This window comes from Fundulus heteroclitus, chromosome 2 (assembly GCF_011125445.2).
Source record: "Fundulus heteroclitus isolate FHET01 chromosome 2, MU-UCD_Fhet_4.1, whole genome shotgun sequence".
Taxonomy (NCBI): Eukaryota; Metazoa; Chordata; class Actinopteri; order Cyprinodontiformes; family Fundulidae; genus Fundulus; species Fundulus heteroclitus.
The window spans coordinates 2688948-2713775 of NC_046362.1; the positions used below are offsets into that span (position 1 = coordinate 2688948).

Sequence of the window (24828 nt, forward strand, 5' to 3'; positions counted from 1 at the left end):
CTCCTCCCACATCCTGTGGGAAACCGCTATGTGTCGGTAAAAACAAAAGCCATCCCGAGCAGGAATCCGCTACACGGAACTAGACGGCAGCTACAGAGCAAGCGGCTGATTAGTCTAGGTTTGGACTAAAAGACATGATCGGACGGACGTGACGAGCACGGGACTGCTGCTGCCTCCAGAACCGGCTGAAGGACGGAGCGGAACCGCCAGACTCCCATGGACAGGCCCGGCAGGCTGCTGCTGCTCTCCGAACTCCGCGTCAGGAACGCGGCGTGCGACGTGAGCCTGAGCCGGTGTCTGCTGACATGGAAGAGACGGGCCTCCAGTCCGGTGTACCGGCCATTCAGACCCAGTAAGAGCCGATCTCTTCTCTCCTTGTCTACCAGCTGATCTCTACCTACCGCTCTGCCTGTATAATGTGATGAACGGGGGGGGGGGGGGGGGGGACCTGGACCTCACTGCTTTGCACATCCGCTTGCATAACAGAGCGGTGTGGGTCATCCAGCCTGACCCAGCAGGCGGAGGTCCCTGAAGCAGCCTGCAGGAACAACTCCCAACCTGCGGCTGTTTGGGCCCCCCAGCAACACCAGAGCCCCCCGCTCTCATTTCCACTCTTCTCCACCTGGTGGTGTGAATATGTGAGCTGCTGTTCTGTCCCCCAAACGAACCAGAGTTAAAAGCGTCTGCAAAGTCAGCAGTTTAGTTGAGCAGGCTGGTAGGACAGACTCACAGTTTGATCAACTTTGATCAACCCCACAGTATCACTGGCAGTTGGCATTAAGGTTCGCTCAACATTATGGTATTGAATTTTGACATATTTTGAGGAAATATAAATATGTCCTCTGAATTGTAAGGTATCCCGTCAACATTTGTCCTCCACTTTCTAGTGAGATTAATTCACTCTTGTGTGAAAAGTGATTCCTGCCACATAAGAACATTTGCCAAATAAGTTATTTTACAGGGATAAGTAGAATAAAATGCTGCATCCCCCTCCCCCCCCATATCAGCCATTTGCCAATAAATGTCTACACATTCTTGTTAACATTTAACTTTTTGTAGTGACCACACATTTTGTTTATTGCATATTAAGTTAATTGGGGCTTTTTCAATTCGCCACAAGTTACTGCTAAATGCAATTCCTTACAAAATCTTTCCCGGTGTATGCGAACCTGTGTTGGGTGACTGTCTGGGTGAGATTAAAACATTAATGACTCCCAAGGCAAAATTAATGATTTAAAGGAAAACCCACATTATTCTCCTATACATGTGCAGTGGCTTGCAAAAATATTCATACCCTTGAAATTTTCCACATGTCACATGACAACCACAGACATAAATAGATTTCATTGGAATTTTATGTGAAAGACCAACACAAAGTGCTATACGATTGTGAAGTAGAAAGAAGATTATACATGATTTAAAATAGGTTTTGCAAATAAAAAACTGAAACTGGACTTGGTGAAAAGTAATCAGCCTTCCTGAGTCAACCACCTTTTGCTGTAATTCCAGCTGCAAGTCTTTTAGGGTGTCTCTAGTAGCTTAGCACATCTGGACTCCATCTGAATACCCTTATAGAAAAAGGACTCTTTAGCCAAAGTGGTAGTACGTCAGCAGTCGCCATAAGTGCTGTCCGGATAGTGCAGTCAGTAATGAAGGAGGCAGGAAAAGTAGCCTGAATGCTCCTTCCTGCGACGTCCCTTACCTGCGCTAAGAACGCTCAAGGTATCCCACAATCCGTTGCGTGACATGATTTATCAGCACAGCCCACCTCACGGAAATCAACAAAAATGTCTGAAGAGAAGAGAGCACACACTTTTTATAGTTCATTTTCACAGGGCTGTAGGCCCGGGTTTGACTCGGATCATCCATGTGCGTTTCCGTCATGTAATGACGTCGGAGTTAAAGGGTGTCCGAAATTGGCACACCTCCCCAAAGCTCCTTTCCTTCCCACTATAGTGTTCTTACTGTTGACCCCATGAAAGGTCAAGGAACCGGCGCTAGGAGGAGGAGTGAGAAGCTATTATTAAATGTATTTGGATGGAGCCCAAGTGACTGAAGTTTTTGCCCATTCTTCTTTGCACAACAGCTCAAGCTCAGTCAGATTAGAAGGAGAGGGTTTGAACAGCAGTTTTCAGATTTTGCCACAGATCCTCGATTGGGTTTTGGGCCTTGACTTTGACTGGGCCATTCTAACACATGAAAATGTTTTGTTCTAAATCCTTCCATTGTAGCCCTGGCTTTATGTTTAGGGTCGTTGTCCTGCAGGAAGGTGATCCTCCGCCCCAGTCTCAAGTCTTTTCCAGACTCCATCAGGTTTTCTTTCAGGATTGCCCCATACGCTTTCCATTTCCGTATTGATGGATTGGACAGTGCTCCGTGAGATGTTCAAAGCCTGGGAAATGTCTTTATAGCCTAATTGGGCCTTTCAGACAGGACGCGGTGTGTGCTGCTCTTGCCGCGGGGTTCAGCGCAGCACCATGCTGGCTCGGCACAGTGCGCTGCTGCTGCGCTGGCTGTTCGGCGCTGGGTTGGCGGTCATTTGTTTTGTAGTCAGCAGCAAATATGCATCCATCCCGTGCTAAGAAGCAACCCCTGGTAGTTAGGAGAAAAAGAGCAGCAAGGAAGAAGAGCTCTTTCATCAGATATAGCCTTGAAAATAATGGGTTTCAGAACGCAGTGGTGCGCGCCATGCGTCCTGTCTTGAAGGCCCATAAGCCTGCTTCAAACTTCTCCACAGCTTTATCCCTGAGCTGTCTGGTGTGTTCCTTGGACTTCATGCTGCTGTTTGCTCGCCAGTATTCTCTTAACCAACCTCTGAGGCCGTCACAGATCAGATGCATTTGTACTGAGATTAGATTACACACACAGATGGACTCTGTTCAGTCATTAGCAATCATCTGGCAACTTCTGAAGCCGACTGGTTACACTCAGAGAAAAGGTGGCTGAATACTGTTGCCCTCCGCACTTTTCAGTTTTTTGTTTGTAACAAAAAAAAACAATTTTGAATCAAGCAGAATTTTCTTTCCCCTTCACAATTGTATACCACTCTGTGTTGGTCTTTCACATAAAATTCCAAAAAATATGTTTGTGGTTGTAATGTGACAGTATGTTGAAAAGTTCCTGGGGTATGAATACTTTTGCAAGCCATTGTATGTACATAGGAGATAATCAGTAAAACTGTCATCAATTAAATGGTATAGCAGATACATTTTAATGCAATGGCTTTTGAAATTGGACATTTGCAATAAAAAATAGCAATTTAAAACATCCATTGTTTAAAACAAACTAAAAAAAAAAACGGTGAAAAGAAAAAGCATAGGATCCACACAGTAGGAGTAAAAAAGGCCATTTAACGACATTTAAAACACCAGAACTGATTAGAGTGTCATGAATACAAACAAATTAAAAAAGTAGAAGGAACACAAAGCAGCAACACTGCAAAGTGTTTTAAACAGTAAAATAGAAGTTGTTTTAGGACGCTTCCTCTTCCCTAGCACAGTCATGTTCCACAGCTTCTGGTTGGGCAGACTTGTTTCTGTGACCTTTCTATGTTGCTCTCAAACATCCATGTCATACTTTTAGTTTAGTACATAGTACCGTTATGCTCCGGTCTAATTTAAGCGTAATTCTGACAACTTTCAGTGTAATGGGACCTTATGTGCTGATGAGAACTCTGAAATATTACAATAGTTAAATAATATGAATACACCAGTGAGGGTGTACTCACTTTTTAGTACACCCTCGGAGAAATTCCCAAACACATGTATTGAACCCTTTTTAACTTTTCGGTACTCCCCATTGACTTGACGAGTTTGTTTTTTGACGCTTCTTTCTATGTGCCTAGAAAAACCTTTTATCTTAAAAACATTTTTTGAAATGGATCATGATGGCTACAGTTAGGGCCAGAAATATTTGAACAGTGACACAAGTTTTGTTATTTTAGCTGTTTATGAAGACATATTCAGGATACAATTATATAATCAATATGGGCTTAAAGTGCACACTCTCAGCAGTAATTTCAGAGTATTCACATCCAAGTTGGGGCAAGGGTTTAGAAATTGCAGCTCTTTAATACGTAGCTGCCTCTTTTTCAAGAGACCAAAAGTAATTGGACAATTGACTCACAAGACTGCAAAATAAATAACAAGGCTGCATGGACTCTTCCCTCGTTAACCTGTCATCAATTAAACAGTTTAAAGGTCTGGAGCTGATTCCAGGTGTGGCGTTTGTATTTGGAAGCTGTTGCTGTGAACACACAACATGTGGTCAGAGGAGCTCTCAGTGCAGGAGAAACAGACCATCCTGAGGCTGAAAAAAAAGAAGAAATCCATCAGAGAGATGGCAGATATGTTAGGAGTGGCCAGATCAACAGTTTGGTGCATTCTGAGATAAAAAGAGTGCACTGGTGAGCTTGTGAACTCAAAGAGGCCTGGATGTTCACAGAAGACAACAGTGGTTGGTGATCGCAGAATCCTTTCCATGGTGAAAAAAAACCTTCACAACATCTTCTCAAGTCAAGAACACTCTCCGGGAAGTAGATGAGGAAGATAGATCAGTATCTAAGTCTACCATAAAAAGACTTTGTGAGAGTAAATACAAAGGATTCACCACAAGGTGCAAACCATTAATATGCCTTAGAAAAAGAAAGGCCAGAATTGACTTAGCCAAAAAACACCTGATAATATATCAGGCTGATATACCTAATATCAACCTGAACCAGAATGTTTGGAGAAGAATTGGAACAGCTCATGATCCAAAGCACACCACATCCTCCATAAAACATGGAGGAGGCAGTGTGATGGCATGGGCATGCATGGTTCCAATGGCACTGGGTCACTTAACTCTATTGATGTTGTGAGAAAAGACAGAAGCAGACAGATGAATTCTGAAGTGTAGAGGGATACACTTTCTGCTCAGATTCAGCCAAATGAAGCAAAGTTGATTGAACTTATGAAGTGACATGACAGCGTATGGTGCCGCTAATTTAGTCACAGAACGTTCAGCTACTATATTCATCAACTTTTCTTTAAAAAGTGACCGTGGGCAAAATCAAATTCATGTTGGGCTGAACGTATGCTCTGTCTCTACTCTCTTCCTCTGGCGGCTATTTCCTACAGGGCAGCCTCCTCTTCCTCATGTTAATAGCCTACATAAAGATGAAGACGCAAATGTGTGCAAAAGACCTGCGGTTTAAGTCCATCTTTTACGTCTGTCTGGATCTTTCTATTCTGTCAGGAAGTTGTGAAGAGTGAACGTAGGTTTACAACCACATTTATTCTTTCCGTTTTTAAGAGACTCAGTGGAGTCTTGCAATTGACTTTTTTCCGCCACCGTTAAAGCCTATAAAGTACATATCAGAGCAATTGAACATGGCAGAAAGTGCTACCGGTCAATCTAGGGCATTTATGTTAAGGCTTTTAAAGCCTTAAAACCAACGCCTGTGAGCCCTATGTTCACATCTGCTACCTTTACTTCACACAAATTACAGTGACAGCTGGGTTTGTTTGGTTGCCAAAATCAGCATGCGCTGATGTAATGTGCGATTCAGTTATCGCTTCCTTTTTTTTTCTTCCTTTTAAAGTCATTCTGACATTCAACCCAATGAGGATATGTACACATCTATATGCTGTTGCTGATGAGCACACCTGGGCTGGGGTTGGTCTCGTGTAGCGCAGTGCTGGATGATCCCTCCTGGTGAAACCAATGCCTATTGCTGATTCAGGGCAAAGTGTGTTTCTGTGAACCAGTCAGCTCATTGTTGTGTGGCTTCAATGCAGAAGCACATACAGACAGCATGTGATGTCTGGCATCATTAGTTCCTCTGTTACTGGCAGATTTCCAAAACAGTGACAGTAGGGCTGGGCGATATAGAAAAAAAGCATATTGATAAAATAGAAATCACATTGATCGGTATGGATAATTATCAACAAATTCAAAACATATTTTAAGTGCAACCCTGGCCATTCAATGCTGTTGCTTAGCGAGCTATTTTTAGACGCAGAGCAAACAAACAATGAATTTAAACTCAACCCTTCATTTAACCAACTTTTTTACCAAAACTGCGACTTTTTTAAAAAAGAACACTCGTTCGCTGAACTCTTTGTAGGGGGCGGAGCTTGGTGACGGAGCGTTCCTGGGTCTGCGTTTGTGATTGGTTAAGAGGATGTAATGAGTGTAATATTAATCTACATGGTTAGAATGCATAAAGACGAAAAACTGTTCTTCTACTGAACTTTTTATTGACCCTATTTTTTCTATCATCGATATGTCTATGGATCAATATATATTGTTATCGAATTCTCGTCCAGCCCTAAGTGACAGTACAAGCTGATATAAAGGCACCAACTGGCTGGTCAGTCAAAATGATTGGGCCTATTAAAGTTACAACTTCCTGGTGTACTTTGAATACTTTTTTCTTTTTCTTGTTTGGAATTGTCCTGTTCATGCAAGAATATGAAAATTATTAAATGGACCCAAACAAAATATTGTGTCTCTAGTAGGGACAGGCAATACCAACTTTAAATAGTGTTTACATAGTGTTTTCTGGTATTTATTGGGATAAAAATATAAGGGATGATAAAAACTATCTACAAAACTAATTACGGGCTTTGGCTGTAGATCCGTCACAGTGTACATTCAGAACCCCTCAAACAAAAAGCCTTTTACACAAACATATCTGAGCCTTCATCAAGTGGGCCGCTTCAGAACACCAGCCACATTCAGTTGTGTTTTACAGCTAAATGGCACACAATAATTGCACTCATTCACATAATCAATTCTTCATATCACGCGATGCTCTTAGAAATGCAACAGTAGAAGCAATAGTTTACCAAAAGCCAACACAGGCATACTGTCAGTGTTTTGGGTTGGCAGAGAACTAATATAAATTTACCAATTTGATTATTGACTCTCTAATAGATTATCTAATAGCTTCTCATTGAGTTGATTAATACAGTGTAAATAAATGGGTTTAGCTCCTTTAACTTATATAGTGTGCAGCAACATTTTGTATTCGACTGGAACAAACAATTCCTTTGTGAAATGAACATTTTAACATGAAATATAACTGCACTTATTGTTTTCAGATGAACAGTTCTTGTGCACAAAAAGCAGCATGGTTGCATTTTCAGGTAGGATATAAGATCTTTCAGGATGTATTTTTTTAGCTGAGATACTTCTCAGCTAGAGTGGATAACATTGGCAACATGATACTTTTCATCGACCACCAGTGGGTGGCATTGTCTTTGGTTGGAAATAGACTTGGGGGTGGATTTCATGTTCTTTATTCATCTTCTATGTACTGTACTTTACACCAATATATATCTTCATTGCTTTATTTTTTGTATATTCCTCCAACTTTCTCTTATTTATCCATCTTTCTGTCTCTTTGATCCTTTCCAATGTTCTCCACTTTTCAGACTTTATCTACTGTATCATCTCTCTTTATCTAGCTATCAAGATTGTTGCTGCATGTCAGGAGCAGAACATGAAGCGCTTGGGCTACGTGTGTACTTGTAGCTACCTGGAGTAGGAGAGTTACCTGCCTCTACTTGCAGGAGAGTAATGGCTGCTACTGTCACAAAATTCAGTTAGTGTAAAAAAAAAACACAGATATTCTTGCCTGGTGGTAAGTCAGTCTCACACAGCACTCATCCGGTTTAGAAAATTTTCTTCATCTCACTCACTTATTTTTGTCGTTTTCCTGAACCCCTCTTGTGTATTTTTGTCCAGCTTTTGTCAGATTTGCCACTTCAAAGGTTGCGACATATTTCTCTGCATCCGTCTCTGTCTGTTGGCGGGAGCGTATGTGCTTACCTGGGTGAGAGCGCTCGTGACTCAGCGCGACTCTGTGTCGATGACTCAGGGAGAGCTTAGAGTAGAGGAGCGTCTGCAGAGACAGAAACGGGTCACGATAATCTGTTGTTATCTAGATGGGCTGTTAACTCTGAACACGTACAATTACTACATGCCGTGATCTTGTTGGGAGGGCAGCCGGTCTCTTTGGTGTTTCACCTACCATTCGATAATGGTAGGTGAAACACTGGATTTCTAAATCCACTCTCTGGGCTAGAGGGACTGAAGCTCACTGTCTTCTAACTCCACCAGTCTTTCAAGCCTGTCTTTTTTGCTGCTTGATGGGTGCCATTTGAAATTATACATTTAACCATGACTTGTCATCCATAGGGTCCAATTTGCAATTAAATGGTGTAATAATTCATGCCATCATGTTCCCCCCCCAAAAAGAGCTAGTCTTGCATAGCCATTTTCTTCACCCTCTTTAGCCAGCTGCTATGTCTCTCCCTGATCAGAAATCTTAAAAAGAAACTGACCATGAAAGAACCATTGAACAATAAGAAAAAGCTTTACAGGAGAAATCTGCTACAGTCAAAGCTATTTTCAATTTGAAATACTTCTTCTGTTGCTGCCTTACCCTGGCCCTGTCCCAGATGTCATTCCCATATATTCTGGATTTAAATCTAGGGTTTACCACAGGAATGGTTGGATATTCTCATCCTGAAGGTTAAAGTGGGGCGCAAACAAGTTTAGGGTGAAAGGAGATTAAATATGAACAAACTGTAGTTTATGTTTTTTTTGCATATGACTTGCCTAAACTTTGCACTACATAGAGGCATTTTTCAAGTGCAACCCATCCCCAAATCCATTTGTTTTTGCAGGTGCTACTTTAATGTTGCTGTGCAACTTGTTTAGTTCTGCAATATTTGTCTTAAAACCATTTTAGTGCTCCTCTCTTAGAGTTGAACGGTGGTTATTGCAGTTGAATTTTCCTATTGATTCAAATCAAGGATGCTTTTGTCACCAGAGCCCCACGTTTGGGTATAAAAGCATCTCAGTCAGACACATCAACCCCATGGCGAGTAAGGAATCACAAGCATTTAGAGCTTTTCAATTCAATTCAATTTTATTTTATTTATATAGCGCCAAATCATGAAACATGTCATCTCAAGACACTTTACAAAGTCAAATTATATCATATTATATTACTATCATATTATACAGATTGGGTCAGATTATACAGATTGGTCAAAAATGTCCTATATAAGGAAACCAGTTGATTGCATCAAAGTCTCGACAAGCAGCATTCACTCCTGGAGAAGCGTAGAGCCACAGGGAGAGTCATCTGCATTGTCCATGGCTTTGCAGCAATCCCTCATACTGAGCAAGCATTAAGCGACAGTGGGAAGAAAAACTCCCCATTAACGGGAAGGAAAACCTCCAGCAGAACCGGGCTCAGTATGAACGATCATCTGCCTCGACCAACTGGGGGTTAGAGAAGACAGAGCAAGAGACACAACAAGAGAGACAAACAAGCACAGAAGCAAACATTAACCCAGTAATCTGTTCTACATTAGATGGTAGTAGCAGGTGATCTGTCTTCCCTGGATGACGTCACAACTAACAGAACACCAGACCAGGTGTACCTACTATGAAGAAAAAAGGGAGAACAAAAAGTTAAAAGCTGAAATGACTACAGTCATTTCAATGCAATGCAATGCAAAACTGGAGAACAGTAGAAATCAGTAGAATGAGGGAAAAATAGGCCCTGATGTCCTCCAGTAGCCTAAGCCTATAGCAGCATAACTATAGACCAATTCATTGTTATTGTTTTGATTCGGGTTTTTCGTGCATGCGCACCTGACTGGTAGGCAAAAGGCGAGCACAATGGCGGACGAAAACAAAAGAAACGACCAGTTCTCAACGTACTTTTCTTCATTAGATAACGTATCACAAGATCGTTATAAGAGTAAGTTGATGGTTGATGGTATCAAATGAAGGGATGGAACAAATCTGTGAAATGCTGGCCAAGTGTTCCGTACAGTGACATATACAGCTGCCTTATAAACACGCAGGCCAGTACAGACGAGAGAGCATGAAAGCCATGAAATCACTTGACGGCTACAACTACTTCATATCGTGGGACATGTTCAGACATGTTTGTGTAACATACTGGAGAAGGACACGACTGTATGCTTTGTGAAAGCCAAGGTATCCCCTTCTCAACGAGCCAACAACAGTATAAATCTCAGATCTAAATATTTTTAGAGTAGCCACTGTAAAATAGCTCTAAATCAACAATTTAATATATATTCAGTTACTGGATATATTGTCTTATTAATCCTTTTCACAGACTCATGCCAGAGGGTTTGCATACATTGTACATGTACGTATATTATTATGAAACATTTACGTCTTGACTTAAGTATGTATCCTAATTTTTATTTAGATAATTATTTAAGTAGAACAATGACTAGTTCAAAATGAAGTTGTATTTACCGAAAATGAAGTGTAGACTGCAAATTCTGTCGTGGTATGACTATGATGGCTCCCACAGTCGATTGGAATTGTCTGCCTGCATCCTTTTCATTTAAATTATCCATTTCTTTCTTTGTCCTTCGGTAAACGAAAGAAACGTACATCCGATGATTTGGAATGCCTCTGTGTGCAAGCGGGAGCACAACAAGTGGTAGGCATTGTTTAGATTGCAAAAATAAACTAACTAAAAGTACGCTCTAAATCACCCATTTTGTCACACTGGTAGGCGAAAACAGTACTGTTTTCGCCTACCAGTGTGACCCGGATGTTGCTTGTGACGTCATGCGTGAATTGGTCTATAGAGATAGCTCAGGGTAACATGAGCCACTCTAACTATAAGCTTTGTCAAAAAGGAAAGTTTTAAGATTAGTATTAAAGTAGACAGGGTGTCTGCCTCACGGACCAAAACTGGGAGTTGGTTCCACAGGAGAGGAGCCTGATAGCTAAAGGATCTGCCTCCCATTCTACTTTTAGAGACTCTAGGAACCACCAGCAGACCTGCAGTCTGAGAGTGAAGTGCTCTGTTAGGAACATACGGGGTAATCAGAGCTCTGATATATGATGGAGCTTGATTATTAAGGGCGTTATACGTTACAAGAATAATTTTAAATTCTATTCTTGATTTAACAGGAAGCCAATGAAGGGAAGCTAAAATTGGAGAAATATGATCCCTCTTGTTGATTTGCTGTTTATTTGCTTGTTGATTTGCTGCAGCATTTTGGATCAGCTGAAGACTTTGATCTTTGATCTATAGTGTTTACCGTTTGTATGTCAGAAATAAATAAATAAATCACTTTACCACTCAGAAACAGCAGCATTCTGTCCGAGGTACCAGATTTGGTACCTACAGTCCTAGGTACCAGATTTACTCACAGTCTCAGGTACCAGACCTGCTAGGGGTCCTACGCTTGCCGATGACGTCACAGTACATGAATGGCTAATGTTTGCACGTGCTATGAAACGTTGTGGTTGGTCCGGACTCCACCAGCATCGCTGAGTCAGCGCCTTGAGCCAGCGCCTTGAGTCAGCGCCTCGAACTGATGAGGCCCGCTGGGCTCTCTCAACCCTCTGGTGACGAGGGGGGTAAAAAATCCCCCACCTCAAAAGACCGATCCGTGACAAAACCACCAGATATCGCACTTGTTACTCCATGTTTCAAACAAGTCACTTTCCTTGTGCTGACCGCAGCCCTGAGCCCCACTTAACCACCAGCGCTCATCCCCACATTTAGCCATGTCTCTTGGCACCGCCCACTTTGGGGGGAGGGTTATGCCTTTACATAGGAGTAAGATAGACTTTAAGATATCAATAAGTAACCAAATAACATTCATAAGAATGTCTGTCTGTGGCCACAATGTTTGGCTTGATGGGCCGGTTTTCAGACCTGATGGATCATCTCCAGAACATTCACTGTCTTTGTGACCAAGACTTCTGCTGCTTCTTAAGGAGAGTTGGGCACATACTGACGCTGAGTGTGTTGACAGCCGTTAAGCACTTCTGTGTGTCCGTACGTCAGCCAATCCTAATTTCTTATTAACAATCATACATGTATTTATAGTCACATTGTAACAGATATCCAGGCAGGGGTTGTAAATGTTTAACCTCTGACCAGCTTTCTGCCTGCTAGTGTTTCTACAGCCAGCCTATTCTTCACAGAGACATCAACAATATGACACTATTTTTAAGTCAATTCAAATCTTTTATTTATTTAGCACCAATTCACTCCACATGTTGTCTCAAGGCTCTTTACAAGTCAATTCATTCCAACTATACAGGCAGAATGAAAGTCCATTACATACATTGCAAATTAATTTTAGTTGTCAATGCAAAACCCAAAAGTAACTGCATAGTCATCAGGCAAAGATCCGTTTGGCCAAAGATGAGACCATATACCAGCAGCTGGCAGTTATCTTATCAAGAAGTTTAATGTTAGATTTAAGTGTAGAACATGTGGTTGGAAGCCAGCAGGACCTGTCCTTGCATGCTACTTCAGGTTTAATTTGGGATTTCCACTATCACAAAGCTGATTTACTCCTCACCTCACCATGGTAACTGTTGCTGGAAGACTTCACTTTTCCCGGAGCAGGCTAACTTTCGAGATTTCAAAATCAAGACAAAACCTAGAGAGAATAAAATGGGTGAGGAGAATCACAGTGTTACAACTCATCAGACAAGCGTTCCCTGAGCAGAACTGATCCTTGAGACCCTAAAACTAGGACTGTTTTAGTCTAAGGTTTGTTCCTGCCAGAAGTGAAGATTAGATTACATCATCCTCTGCAAACTATTACACATTGTGTCTCGTCTTTTCTAATTATGTAAAAGTTTGTTTAACATTACAGGTGATGCACAACACCTTATAACCTGGACATTTATAACATCTAGACCATATCAGTTGTATCAGTTTTGTTAAACAGAGATGATAAAATTATAAAAGAAAAAATGTTAAGTCATTCTTTAAAACATGGCTGTGATTCCATGTGACAATCTTTCTTCCTTCCTCCTTATTGTGATTGGTCCTCTTTTTGCAGCTCATGTATTTTACTTGAGCACCCAGATCCAGTCAGTAACCCTGGGTTAATTTACTTGTTTCATAACCAGCTTCATAAGAACAGTGTAGCGCGTTATTCAATGTCAGATTTAGTTCATCCCAATGGCTTGGGTTAGTTATCATAGTCTCTGACTCATTTCTGCACATCTTTGCATATTCAGGTTAAATCTAATAAGATAAATCAAACTTTGTTGGTAAAGTCTTTTTATTGTTGCTGAAATGTTTTATTCCAAACATTGAGATGAATGCTGCATGTTTTGTTAGCTATAAATACTTTCATACAAAATTGAGTTATGTGGTTGTCAGTATGTTGCTAATTAATAAAAAATATTATCTTGCGCTATCCAGAGTGTTTATTAATGTGCTATAGAAGTAAGAGATATGTGGTAGGAGGAGAACTGTTACCTTTGTAAATCCTTTGCTAGGTTCGCAGCGTTGGCCCTAAACCCAGCTCTAAAATTTGCACAGCTGGCATCAGGAATCATTGACTGCCTCACAGCAACAACACTTTGCTTTTTGGTCTTGGTCTAAACTGGTCTGAATCATGAAGGCTCTTGATGTGAACTTGTTATTTTGCAAAAATTTAAAACTTCCAAGAGCAGCTTTGCTTTTTGATTGCTTTGTTCAAGCAGCTCCCCACTGAACCCTGAGGTTTTGTTTTCTAAATCCATTTTTTTAGATGTCTTGTGTGATTCTGTTTTTCCAGCTTGCTCTTACACATTTCCGTAACTTGCCGCGGACCGCACACTCACGTTTCATTCAAAATGGGGAAAATCGAAGGAGCCCCCGAGCATGTTCGCCTGTACTGTCATCTGTTTGATCCATTTATGAGGGATCATTGGCACAACTAAATGGCACAGAGGTTTCGAGGAGCACAACTTTGATAAATGCTATAGTGCTACTGTTTATACTGTGAACGAAAAGGGCATAAAAAAATATTAGCATACTTTCAGGGGTGAGTTTATTGGCCAGGTTTGTGGGAGCAAACAAGGATTTTGATTTCTATTTCCATCATTCACAGTTTAAATCAAGTCTAAGACAACAACCCACAGTACTTAAATCCATCAGCTTGTATTTAGTAAAGCAAAGGGTTTTTTAAACCTGTCATTAAAATATATATCATCCTCTTGGGATAGAAATGACTATTGCAATGGTTCTCAAATGTTTTCTGTTGCACCTCCTTTTGAACAATAAAAAAAAAAAAAAAAAGTTCAGCATCCCAACAAAATGGGTCAGAAATTTAACTTTTATTGTTTTCTCTCTTCATGCATTGAAGCTGTTAACGATTACTCAGTTAATTATATTTTAAAATAACTGTTTCCAACAGTTATTTTTTCCTATTTCTGTTTCCCCGGATCATATTTTCATCTGTTGAGTTTATCAATTCTGTATAGTGGAGCCTTTTGGGTAAAGTGGGGCGTGCATAAAAGTATATATAGGAAACTCTGACATGATGCAGTTACACAAGCACAGAGTGGGGCTGCTTTGCTTTTCGTAAAGGAGCAATAAGCAAAATTTCTTTATGTTACGACGAAGCAGGTCATCAAATAGGTGTGGGGTCATTCAGTGCATGCATCTGCTTTACAGGCAGGCTAAACGGCTGATACAAAGCGGGACGGAACCATGCTTTCACGTTCATACTAAATAATATAGTAAAAAGATAATAAAATGTCTAAAATTAAACAGACATAAAAAATTAGTAAGAGCAATCATACAAGAAAAACGAGAAAACAAAGCAACAATTTACATCACAGGCCAGAGCAGAGTTGAGTTATAAGAAGTGATAAGAGGGCAGTGGTAGGTCGTTCCACTTCTTTGGAGCTGCAACTGAAAAGGTATGAACACCCCCCCCCCCCCCCCCCCCCAAACTGAGGAGCGCCTTATCAGCGGACCTGAGAGAAGGAGGCAAAGTTTTTCCAATCTGGTATTCTCAGGCTCTGTTGAGTGTGTGTGATGTGTTGCCTAGGTTTCCTGTTCTGATGACAGGACTGGCATCTGCCGTGGTCTTCCAAAGTCTAACGGTTCATGGAGCTATTGCTGTATGTAGACTTTTTGTTTCGGAACAATTTCTGCTTCAGGCCCTCAACAGAATGTACCCACATTAGGTGTCATATTTATATTTAGCTAACAATTTATTATTCTGGTACTTAACAGTTGTGAATTATTTTAAGTGATCAATATTCTGTACTATTTCTTGTAACTACCTGGGGCTCTGTTTTTTGGGGACAGAGAAGAAAGTAGGAAAATCAAGGAGTTCAATGAATTTCTCATCAAAACTAGGGAAGTCTTAAATAGTTCAGCTCCAACTTTGTTGCCTTTTTTCTTTTGATTGGAGAGTGTACTAACTAGTAGTTCTGATCCTAGAATTAGTCATTTGTGTAGTTTTGACTTTTCTTAGAAAGTTTCCAATGAAACGTTTTATGTCCGTGGTTGCACCATCACAGGAAACCCTGCTGGTTGGATGTTTGGAGCCTGTAGCTTTCAGCTTTGTGAGGAGTGAGCTCTTCTCTTCAGCTTTCTAACGGTCTTGTTCTCCTGCAGGGTTTTGTGTTCCTTTGTTTCATCGTCGACCACTTTCAGGTAGGAGCCTTAGTTCCCTGAATGCACTGGGCCATCTCCACCCGCCGGCTGTAGTCCTTTTGACTTTTATTTATTTATTTATTGTATTTTATTTTTTAAGTGTCTGTGATTGATGGCTGAGCTGTAAGTTGTGTTTGCTTCTGAACTCTACTAGTGTTTTATTCCCTAATGACACAATGTACTCTTTCAAAAAGTTGATCAGTAAAATCTTCTGACTTTTAACATCTGAAAAAAAAAAAAAAACTCTGAAGCGGAGCTATCATTAGGATCCATTTTGGAACAAACCATTTCCTGTCAGAAGAGTGGAAAGCGTCTCTTTTAAAACTGTTTCCATCGACTTGAGCGTCAACAGAAACATGCGTTTTGAGTTGTTGTGTAATTCAATGTTTCATGGAGAAATATTTTTTATCTACCTTCACCTCAACCAAGATTGATATCTAATGAGACATTTGCTACAAACTCTCAAACAAGATTTGAACCATCTGTACTGAATATGTTTATCAATCAGTGCTGGTTATGAAATAAACAGAGCCGCTTAGACCCTTGTCTAGACCAGCTTTAGCTTAGCCGCGTCGTTTGAAAGTCTTTTAGAACGGATCGGTTGGGTTAAAGCTCCTCACAGTATCCTGGAAGATACACAGCTCATATTAGTGCAGAACGATGCCTCATAGTTGGACTTTCTCTAGCCAGCTTTTACCTGAAACCTAACCCACTGAGAACCACTGCCACCACCAACAGAGGTCCTGACTTTTTTTTTTTCCCTGACATAATATCAGCGAAAGGTGCAGATCTTTATGTTACTGGGAACATTCCCCTTTTTTCTTTTCATTTAAGCAAGTAATGTAAATTATTATTGGTGTCATTGGGTAAGAGGCAGGGTACACCATTGACAGGGGTCCTGTCCACCACAGGGCAGCAATATCCAGCTTGAGCAAACTGGGGCCTACATTTACTGCTTGGCTGAGTATGTTCCAGGTGCAAGTTAGGAAACTGGTCAGAATTGCTCATTTCTGTGCTTAAGGTGCATTTCTACTGCGGGAACCTTTTCAGGAATTCTCTCCCCCACCACAGCTACACTGCAAATCCAACAGCAGTGGGTAGAACTCTAACCCGGGCACAGCTCTGTTAGAAAGGCAGTTATATTTCGACTGACGCTGAAATAAAGGTGGAGTTAGTTGTGGAAGGATGCTGAACGTTTCTCCCTGGCTGAATATCTCCCAAATTGTATCAACGTTCCTACATTTAACAGCCGATGTTGTACAAATGTGGACATTTCAGTAAAACCCAAAAGGTTTTACTTAAGAAGGCGTTTAGCTCAGCTTCATTTATTGCTGTGAAATGTTTAGTCTCTCATTAAATGTATAAGCTCATTTGACTTCATTCCTCGAGACAAAATGGAAACCCACATGTTGCCTGCTTTACGTCCAAGGAGTCTCAACTTGGATTCTTAATCCATGTGTGTTTGTGTCTGTTGTTGCAGGCATGAGTCACAGTGTGCCTTTGTCAGAGATCATCTCGGTCAGAGAGGAGGACGAGGAGGAGGAGAACGGCAGCGGACGGAAAGATGATGGCAGCTGGAAGAAGATCAAAGATGGAGACAGGCTGGACGGCAGGCTGGCCTTCACTGGTAATCTGACTTTCACCCATAATCAGATTTTCACCAGTAATTGGGCCTATCATAACACAGATCTTGTTCTGGACATTATTGAGGACAAGTTATCTTCACTTTCATTTGTAATGGATTATCTCTGTTGTCCATGGGATCACATTTAACACAGGCTCCTGAACTGCCTGCTTTAGATTTAAAGAGACGGTGCCAAAACGAGTTGCTCTTGGACGCTAGTCAGAACAGGTGAAAAAGAGGGGGAACGTGGGGGTAAATTAACAAGGTCTTCAGACCAAAAATTGCTGTTCCACTTTATATAGACCGCAAATGCATGATTTCAATTTAAGAAGGAAGAAATGAAAAGCATTGCATGTACCCTTTAATGTTGGCTCGCACTTGAGGTCAGGAGTCTGTCTTGTACTGCAAGCCCGGGGTGTAAAGAGTGAAAATAAATGGTTAGAGTACAATCCCCGGCACTCTCACAAGCTGCATAAGGATCTGTGATAAAGCTCCTTGGTGCATTTAGGATGCAGCAGTTCTCTCACCTGCACTGGGTCCGGGGGGCATGCTAGAACAGAGCTGGCCTTCCTGATGAGCTTATCTAACGCATCCTCTCAGCTGTAGATAAGCTGCTTCTCCGACAAACTAAACCATAGAAGATGGCTGATGCCATCACAGAGTTCATAAAGGTTCTCAGGGGCACCCCTCCACTCTAAAAGACCTCAGTCTGCTCAGCACGTAGCGTCTGCTCTGACCCTTCCTGTTTACAGCATTACTGTTGTGACTCCAGCCATGTTTATTGTCCAGGTGAATATCCAGGTCATTTTTTAAAATTCCGCTGTCTGTCAGTTCTCTAGATGTTCAACAGTGTCTATGTGGTGGCTCTGTGCTTGTGGACATCCACCACCAGCTACTTTGTTTTCCACCATGTTGAGCAGGAGACTTCTGCTGGCATCAGTCCACAAAGCCCTACATCCACTGAATGTACTCTGAGTCATTCTCACCTTTGATGAGGCCGACTATGAGTCCTCTGAGAACATCTGAAGATGGCAACCTGGGGAGTTGATGGAGAAGTTGGCCTCAGCCATCCAGGGTCGTTGGTTGGCTCGGTTCTTAGTGGTGCTGACGTCTTCGATGCCTTTGTTGATGTATTTATTTGACTCTGCATCACATTTGCATCTTTATTTGGCACCACAAATGTTGCTGAACTTTCATTATCCATTTGCCTTTTTGCACCATTATTTTTTGCACATAAACAATGGCTGAACATTCTTCTGTATACTGCACACTGTTTTTCTCCTGTAGTGTTACATCCTGATCACCGCTGCACTTTATATTGCAATGCTGCCTTATTCCACCTTCAATTCCATTACACTGTCATAAGCTGTATGCAACGAAACTTCATTCTGTATGCACTCTGTACATACAAAATTACAATAAAGTTGTCTAAGTCTAAGTGTAGAGGATGAACCAGAACGTCAGCCTGTCAGAGGCGTAACAGTGTCCTCACCTACTACGGCTGACCAGTGTAGTCCAGTATCCACTGGCACAGGAGGTGGTCCACTCCTGACAACGCCGTCTTGTCCCTGAAGGGTTCTGGAGTAGATTAAAACCATCCACTGCGTTTGGAAGTGATCTCATTTCCCGCGATGGTGGCTCTATACCTTTTCATCTGGTTGCAACGTCTGGCACAGGACCCTCCTCCTCCTCCTCAGCTCGGGTCACTCGGGGGGACATGGCACAGCGGAGCTACCGAGAGATAACAGTTCTGGTAGTCAAAAAAGTCATCCAATAAAAAGGTCACCCCCATAAGGTGTACAAGCAAGGCAGAAAAAACAGAAACAAACAGCATATCTAAAAATCTAGGTAAAAAAAAAAAGAAAATCTCAGGGTTGAGTGGGGAGCTCCTGGGACTAGCGGCCTGCTCGTGTGACCTAAGGAGGAAGAAAAATCTTTTCAAATTCTTACATTATTACACACTAACACTAGTAGTCTGAGTTCTGCTGAAATGCTTCTCATTTCTCTGAGGTCCTTGTTAAGACAAAGAAGCCTTTCTGCACCAGGAGCCCCCCAAGCTTTCATCACCTTATAACATACTTTGGAAAACCCAAATTAATTTATTGGCTTTTTTCTCAGAGTCAAATTTAGTTTGTGAGTCAGCTTTTTAAATGAATTCGAGTTGAGCTGGAGCTTCTGCTTTGTTTCAGTGTCATACGTGGAGAGGTGTCAACAGCACCGCTGGCGGTGCGCTGAGGTTACCTTCACGTGTCCAGAGAGGGCGCTCTGTCGGAGCTGGGTCAGCAGCATCAGAGAGCAGCTAGCCAGTATCTGTATGACTTTGCACCCACACACGCAGACTGAACACTGAACAGATCAGAGGTAGAGCCGTTACGATGAAGGACTGTTGCTGTTTTATGTGTGTACAGCCAGCAGACCTAGAAGCCTGCTGGTCTACATCAACCCGTACGGTGGGAAGCGTCAGGGCAAACGCATCTACGAACGCAAGGTGGCGCCGCTGTTTGCTCAGGCCGGGATCTCTACCCAAGTCATCGGTAGGTCATGTCACCTGTAGCCTTTACAGAAATCTGTTCCTGACGAGCTTCTGGTTGATCGGATATGCTCGTTTGTGTGTTGTCCTAGTCACCGACTATGCCAATCATGCGAGGGATCACCTGAGGACTGCTGCCGAGCTCAGCAAGTTTGATGGGTGAGTTTGGTGTCATTTTTGATAGTTTTGATCGCCTCTGCTTTTCCAACCTTTCACGTTCCTCCTTGTCCAAAACCCAGTGTGGTTTGTGTGGGAGGAGACGGCATGTTCAGCGAGATCATCCACGGTCTGGTTTGGAGGACACAGATCGAATGCGGCGTAGATCCCAACTGTCCAGACGAAGCCCTGTCTCCCTGCTCGCTCCGCATTGGAATCATCCCTGCAGGTGAACAAGAAATACTACGAAAGTTCTCATTAACTCTGTAATTCTTGCTTTATGGGAAATGTCAGTGAAGCTGGTGTAGCATGAATGCAACACAATCAGGATCATAAGTAAAAATCTAGTGTGGCAGAATGGTCTCTTTATCCCTGAACTGTATGATATGACAATATAACCCTGGCTCACGTTGAACACGTTGCAGTTATGGTTGCGGCGCCGCAAGGAACCCAAATAATTCAAAGTCAATGTGTCGACTTACATCAATTACATGCGGTTGCGGGTTCTGTTACCGAGGCCATGTGGAGCTCGGTAAGAAAGTTTGGCCGGACACCACAGCTGTTACCAGATCAAGCCCCTGAATTTCACGAGCTAAACAGGAAACATCAGGCGCTAGACAGGATTTAGTTGCAGTGGATTTCAGAATAAACTCACTGCACCTACATGGGTAGCTTGACTGGTGACACAGGAACACGAGGAAACAGAGGATGAAATAGGATATTTAAGGGCACGGATAACGAGTTTTACCCTAAAAAATGAAAGCCATGGCTGTTTTTTTTATTTTTTATTTTTTTATAATTTATGAGGGATCGCAACAGAAAGGACCAAATGAACTTCTGTTCTCACCAATGCCGTTTCTGCAACCGGAGCCGCAGCTGGCCTAGAAGCAGCGTGAGCCGGGGTTTGCAGAAAACCAGAACTGGATCAGGACCGCAACCCGCAGCGCATTCAGTGTGAGCCCGGGGTTAGAGCAGCATTCAAAAGTTTTTTTTTTTTTCTAGCCTCTCTGCTGTGAATGGTTATTAGTTAGCAACATGAGAGAGCAGTCAGTCAGTTGACCCGTCTTTAGCATCTTTTATCAGCGATTAGCAGGGTTAGCATTGCTAACCAAACAGTCCTGTCTGTATTCCCTACAATGTGAGTAGATATTTACCTTGACTGTGGGATTTCCCAAAAAGCTTCCAACGTTCCCCCCACAGAGTGTGCCAAGAGCTTTTTTTCTCTGTAAGGCTGAAAAAAAATGTTGCCCAGATTCTGTCCTTCTCACCAGCACCTTCAGAGAGTTAAGTGATTAAAATGCCCTCCACACAAAGATGCTATGTCCACCTCGGCAGTGCTTGCATAGACAGCACATTTGGTTCACTTTTTTTGCCTCCCTGTAGTATCAACGCTGCTCCCCTCTGCCTTCCATGTTGTTCACCCTCTGTGCCGTTTATACTTGCAGTCATCAGGGAGATGTTATTCTCGGCGGCACATCCGCTCCATCCGCAGCTGTGATTTCTGCGCGTGAACCTCGCCTTGTGTCTCAGTGGAACTTTCTACCCCGTTTTTAAAGCGGCATTGTCCCATCGGTGCCGTCTGTCTGTTTCAGGTTCAACGGACTGCATCTGCTTCGCCACAGTTGGAACCAACGACCCAATCACATCTGCGCTGCACATCATCGTGGGTCAGTCTCGTAGTCTCCTTCCATAGCATCTCCAACCCTTTTTAAGCACGCCGCATCGTCATTGAAAGAGACTGTGAATAAATTCAAAGCTTCCTTATTTACCCGACGGAGTGATACCTAAAAAAATTTTTTATTTTATGTACGTCACTCCTTTTTACTGTGCAGAGGTGTTTATTTACGGAGGCTTCCAGAAATATTCACACCCTTCAAACTTCCCCACATCTTGTCCCATTCCAACCTCAAACCTCAGTGGGCGTTGTTGGGAGTTTAGGTGAATGAATGAATGAATGAATGAATGAATGAATGAATGAATGAACAGTAAAGTTGAGTAAAAGTGATGTTTTTGTTTAAAGACTTTGCAAATAGAAATCTGGAAAGTGTGGCATGCATTTAAACTGAGCCCATGATGTAAAGAATTTGTTGAACCACCTTTCTGCTAGTGATCAACAGGCAGGCCTTAAGTGAAATGTCTCTACCAGCTATGTACAGAGAAACTGATATCTGTCTCCATGACATAGCTGCAATTCTTCCTGATTAGATGTTGAGTGTCTGCAAACATCCATTTCTCACCCAGGGTTCCCCTCATTGTGGTACCCAGTCATTGGGCTGAGCTTGTCCTTCGAACTGCACCACGCAACGCTCCATGTGCACCCCCCTCTCCCAACCATGTTTCCCCCGAGAACCTCCCACAACTGCTGCTCTCTGTCACCACAGTTTTTCGGTGGATAGAGGTCTGGACTTTGAATAAGTCCTTCTCACATATCGATATTATTTGGTCTACACCATTGTAGCTCTGGCTGGATGATTAGGATGGTTGTTCTGCTGGAAGGTGAACAGCCATCTTCTGCAGCCTTTAACAGGCCTTCTTCCAGGACTGTCCTGGATTTGGCTCCATCCATCTTCCAATCAGCTCTGACCAACTTCCCTGTCCATGCTGACAAAACCAGCCCATGTCTTGGTCAGTTTGCATTTGGTCCATCCTCTCTTCAGGTTCTCATGATTGATCGTGAGATGTTCCAAGGCTTGTCTCCCTGGAATATCATTTTACAATCTAACCCTGCTTTAAACTTTTCCACAACATTCTCGCTGACTTGTCTGCTGTGTCTGTTGGTCCTCTTCAAGATGTTCTCCTATGTTCTCAAGCAAACCTCTGAGGACAGAAATAGAACATCTGCATTTAAATGACACACATCTGGACTCTGGTTACTGATTCTGTGACCTCTGAAGGCAGCTAATTGTGCTGGATTTTCTTACAGGATGAAATTAAAAATGCAAGCGGGACCTACACACGTTGTTAGTACTTAAAAGATTGTTATCCTTCCACCTCGCGGGTTTGCACTACACTGTGTTGGCCTGTCGCGTAACATCCCCAAAACATCCACTGAGAATTTTAATGTGACAAAATGTGAAAGATTTGAAGGGCCGTTTACACACGTCCCAGGAAATAGTGAGAGGTGCCTGCCTACTGGTGTGGTGTCACAGCGTTAATTGAGTCTCGATGTGTGTTCAGGAGACTCTCAGCCAATGGATGTCTGCTCAGTTCATCACAACAACATGTTCCTGCGATACTCCGTCTCTCTGCTGGGATACGGTTTCTACGGCGACGTGCTAACGGACAGTGAGAGGAAGAGATGGCTGGGACTGGCCAGATATGACATATCAGGTAGAAACATGTTTGGACTCAGAAACAAACACAAAACGCCATTCTTTCTCTGGGTCTGACTTGCTGCTCTGGTTCGTGCAGGTGTGAAAATGTTCCTGACTCACCATTACTATGAGGGCACAGTGTCCTACCTGCCAGCCAGAGGTATGATCGGAACTCCACGAGATGCTGGCAGATGTCGATCTGGGTAAGGGAATGATGAAAAGTATACGTATGATCGTGTTTAGAGAAGGAATATCACTTGAAAACAGGTCTGGCTGGTTCATATTTTTTGCAGTGATGTGTTAGACCTGAGGTACTCCAACACGTCAGCATTCTAACGTGAAAAACATGTGGAAATGGAAAGGCAGGCTTGTTTCCCCAAGCATGCATTGTTTTAGCTGAAATAAAAGCACAGCTGTCTATAAGATGAAAGTAGTTATTGTTTTTGTCAGATGATATGCTTCAGAAATCGGTACCTTAGAGGCATTTCGTGGAGTACTGGTGGAGCAGGCGACCCACAGATAAAGGCTAACAGATCTTAGTGCAGCCATCCAGGGTTTAGTGCCTTCCCCCTTTCCTCTTTGAGGATTTTAATGTTTTTAAAAAAAAAAAAAATTAATAGACTGGAGCAGAGGTTGGCCGATTAATTGATAACTAAAGTTATTGCATTGGTTAAAGTTCTCTATCACTGCGACTGATTTCCGTCAATTGGAAAATGAGAGCGAAAAATAGATCCAGCTTGTTTTTTATGTGATGGAGTTAAATGATGATCACCAAGCAGCAGCTAAAGACTGCTGGATGGTTCGGCATCAACAGCGCTGTGGTTTCATTCCTTAAGCTAAACGCATCTGAATGTGTAATGCTGTGAATTAATGTCGGTTCTGTCTCTCCCTCTGCAGCTGTGTAGTTTGTCAGCACAATGGACAGATTCAGTCAGACAGAGCCGAGAAGTATGAGACGGAAAAGGCTTCAGACTGTGGTAAGTCCACAGGACCTCCTAACCACAGACAAGAATTAGCAGAACCAACTCTGTTGAGGATTTAAAGGAGAGGCGTCAGCTACTTCCAAGCTCCAGTGTCTAAAAATATTAGGCTGTCCTTTTTTCTCTTTGTATCTTTTTTTTGGGGGTGGGGTGGTGTCAGCTGCTGGATGTGAGGTCATGAATCTCCCTGGGGCCTTCTTTTCCAGAGGATGATGGAGAGTGGAAGACGATCCGAGGAAAATTCTTAGCTATAAACGCCGCCAGCATGAGCTGCGCTTGTCCTCGCAGCCCCAAAGGACTCTCGCCTGCTGCTCATCTGGCTGACGGCACCACAGACCTCATCCTTGTCAGGAAATGTTCGCGTTTCAACTTCCTGAGACATCTCCTGCGACACACCAACAAAGAAGACCAGGTACGCTGCAGCAGGGAACCCAGAATCTGATCCTCTCTCTTTCCGCCTGAACCCTCTACATGGTGACCTTCTCCTCCTCTTCTCCTCCTTCAGTTCGACCTTGGCTTTGTTGAGGTCCACCGAGTGGTGCGCTTCCGCTTTACCCCTCGTTACTGCCAGAGCGACTCCGACCTGGAGCTGGAGCTGCTGGAGAACGGCAAACGGCAGATCTTCAGCCAGATCTGCCGGGACCACCCGGCTTGTGGCTGCGCGCCCGCCTACAGCAGCTGGAACTGCGACGGTGAGATCCTGACCCACACGGCCATCGACGTCAGGTAACCGCCGTTCTCCAGAAGCTCGTGGTTCTGCTGTT

General features: G+C 42.7%; 1 protein-coding gene across 2 annotated transcripts in view; it reads left to right on the top strand.

Moving 5' to 3' along the window:
- LOC105927043 (ceramide kinase) overlaps positions 1 to 24828 on the top strand; it is a 29917-nt gene continuing 5089 nt past the window's right edge. The window contains exons 1-13 of one of the 2 annotated variants that reach the window (XM_036145703.1): positions 1 to 352; positions 15422 to 15460; positions 16941 to 17087; positions 19274 to 19396; positions 19493 to 19618; positions 19707 to 19773; positions 19854 to 19999; positions 21363 to 21437; positions 22948 to 23100; positions 23182 to 23287; positions 23982 to 24061; positions 24271 to 24476; positions 24570 to 24790. In XM_036145703.1, coding sequence (XP_036001596.1) covers positions 217 to 352; positions 15422 to 15460; positions 16941 to 17087; positions 19274 to 19396; positions 19493 to 19618; positions 19707 to 19773; positions 19854 to 19999; positions 21363 to 21437; positions 22948 to 23100; positions 23182 to 23287; positions 23982 to 24061; positions 24271 to 24476; positions 24570 to 24790 — 1625 coding nt within the window. In that variant the 5' untranslated portion in view covers positions 1 to 216. The remainder of the gene's footprint in view (positions 353 to 15421; positions 15461 to 16940; positions 17088 to 19273; positions 19397 to 19492; positions 19619 to 19706; positions 19774 to 19853; positions 20000 to 21362; positions 21438 to 22947; positions 23101 to 23181; positions 23288 to 23981; positions 24062 to 24270; positions 24477 to 24569; positions 24791 to 24828) is intronic. The other variant, XM_012863630.3, reaches the window with a different exon arrangement.